The sequence below is a fragment of the Trypanosoma equiperdum genome (genome assembly GCF_001457755.1).
Source record: "Trypanosoma equiperdum strain OVI genome assembly, contig: ctg_1106, whole genome shotgun sequence".
In the NCBI taxonomy this organism is placed as follows: Eukaryota; Euglenozoa; class Kinetoplastea; order Trypanosomatida; family Trypanosomatidae; genus Trypanosoma; species Trypanosoma equiperdum.
Genome location: NW_027123068.1, coordinates 1 through 1,924, shown reverse-complemented (window position 1 = coordinate 1,924; position 1,924 = coordinate 1). Strand labels below are relative to the sequence as shown.

At 46.9% G+C, this 1,924-nt stretch overlaps 1 pseudogene across 1 annotated transcript; it reads right to left on the bottom strand.

The window, feature by feature from the left end:
* Nucleotides 1–580: 580 nt before the first annotated feature.
* On the bottom strand, nucleotides 581–1,924 carry TEOVI_000917300:pseudogene (annotated as a pseudogene). Its single transcript has one exon. A coding segment is annotated over exon 1 (1,344 nt).

Genomic DNA, 1,924 nt, shown 5'->3' with positions numbered 1-1,924 from the left:
AGTGTACTCACGAATTTCGGACGAGCGGGTGCAGCATTGCACCGTTTACATCACAGCCTGCCATAGCGATTGTTTCTTTTTTTCTCAGGCTATTTGCAAATTGTAGTTACCATTGGAGTAATGCGCCAGATAAGGCCGTTTATAAATAATGTCGAGCTGCTCAGTGTCATGCGAACACGTACCTCAGCATTACGGAGGAAAATGGTCTAGTGTTGTTACCGTGTTTAAATAATTTCGGTCACTTAACAATCTGGTTGTTAGCGTATTGTTTCTTAGGTTTTCTCGCTAGCCGTTCGATTCAAACAATACACAACCATTTGTATGCGTGGCCAATCTTAATTATTCAAAAACATGGGAAAACGGAACGTCTGCCAAATTAATGATGTAATGCCCTTAATTGCTATACATGCGTGTTACATACAACAACAGCGTTCTTTCAACATGTGTGGTATAGTGCAAACGAAATACAATGCTAAACCCCCACACAGAAGTCCTGTGATGATATCTTTCTGTTTCTCCACGTAGATGGTGAGCACCATCACGTATTCTGGTGTGACATCAATGCCACTCGTAGCGGTAGTCACTCGAACGCCGGCAACCGTACAAAGGCGAACTTTACGTTGTACGGGCTTACCACCATCAGGAAAAGAAGTACGATAGCTACCGCACCAAGAAGTGCGGAGGAAACGATACCACCGAGACACACACCGTCGCATCTAGATAGACGTGAGTCATCTCCGCATACGGACTCAGCTAAGGTAATGTGCTGGCAATCATCCACACACTTCACCATGCAGAGCGGCAACAGGTGACTCCACTGCTCTTGCTGCGACAGTTCTTCAAGGAACATCCGGGTCCACGTCCATGGAGACGAGAACAGCCGCTTCTGCGCACGTCCCTTGCTCATGCCGGGGGGGCCCCTGTAGTTGGTAATAAGGATGGTATTCTCAAGGTTCATCATTGCAGTAAGGTTTGTCCACGTCGAAACATTTGTACCACCAGGCACGTTAATCTCACCGGGTGGAAGGAACACAGCATAGAAGTCCTCTGTACGAAAGGCTACCTCCACATCTTTTATAATCCATGAATACAGGGCGTGCATGAGCTGATCATTTCCCATTGGGAACGAGGAAGCGCGAAAGGCGGCCACAGCTGTGGATCTCGGAGGTGACCCGGGCGTTGGCGTGGGAGTCACCGGCGGTAGTGGTGTTGGTGAATAGCATTTCTCACGGACGGCGTACACAGCTGTTTCGGTTATGGCATAATATTCACATCCATTCACCTTAACCAGTGAGACAATCGGCCCATGCATCCACTCCATCACCTTCTTAGGGCACAACAGACCGGTTTCAGAGGAATTCAATTCAAGGGACATGATATGGCTCTCGCCGTTAGGTTCACCGTAATAATAGAGCTCATTCTCGTCCTCAGTTAACATCAAGGCATCGACATAATCGAGACAACTCATATTGGCGATGTCCCAGCTCTTCTTGTTACCATCCGAATCGCTGAGGCTATTCAGGTCCACCGCTGCAATCCACGAGGTCTCCTTCACGACATACATGAAATTCCGCTTCTTGCTTATTTGCATCACACCAGGTTGAAAACCTCCAACAAGTTTCGCCGTTACATTGTTGGACACACTTATCTGCGAGTACATAATCCTTGAATTTCCAGTATCCGAAATAAATAAAACCGGTGCCCCGTCTTGTTCATGATAAATAATACTACTCGGTTTATCAACTTCATTGGCCGCAAACTTCGTCACCATTCCATCAGCATCTATCCGCTTCATGCAATCATTATCCCTGTCCGCCACGTAAATATCATTGTTTACACCAACAACAGAGGTGGGATGATTAAAACGAGCAACCTCTAAAGGACCAACTTCGTCACCACGCTTTGCAAGATTTCCCGCAACGGT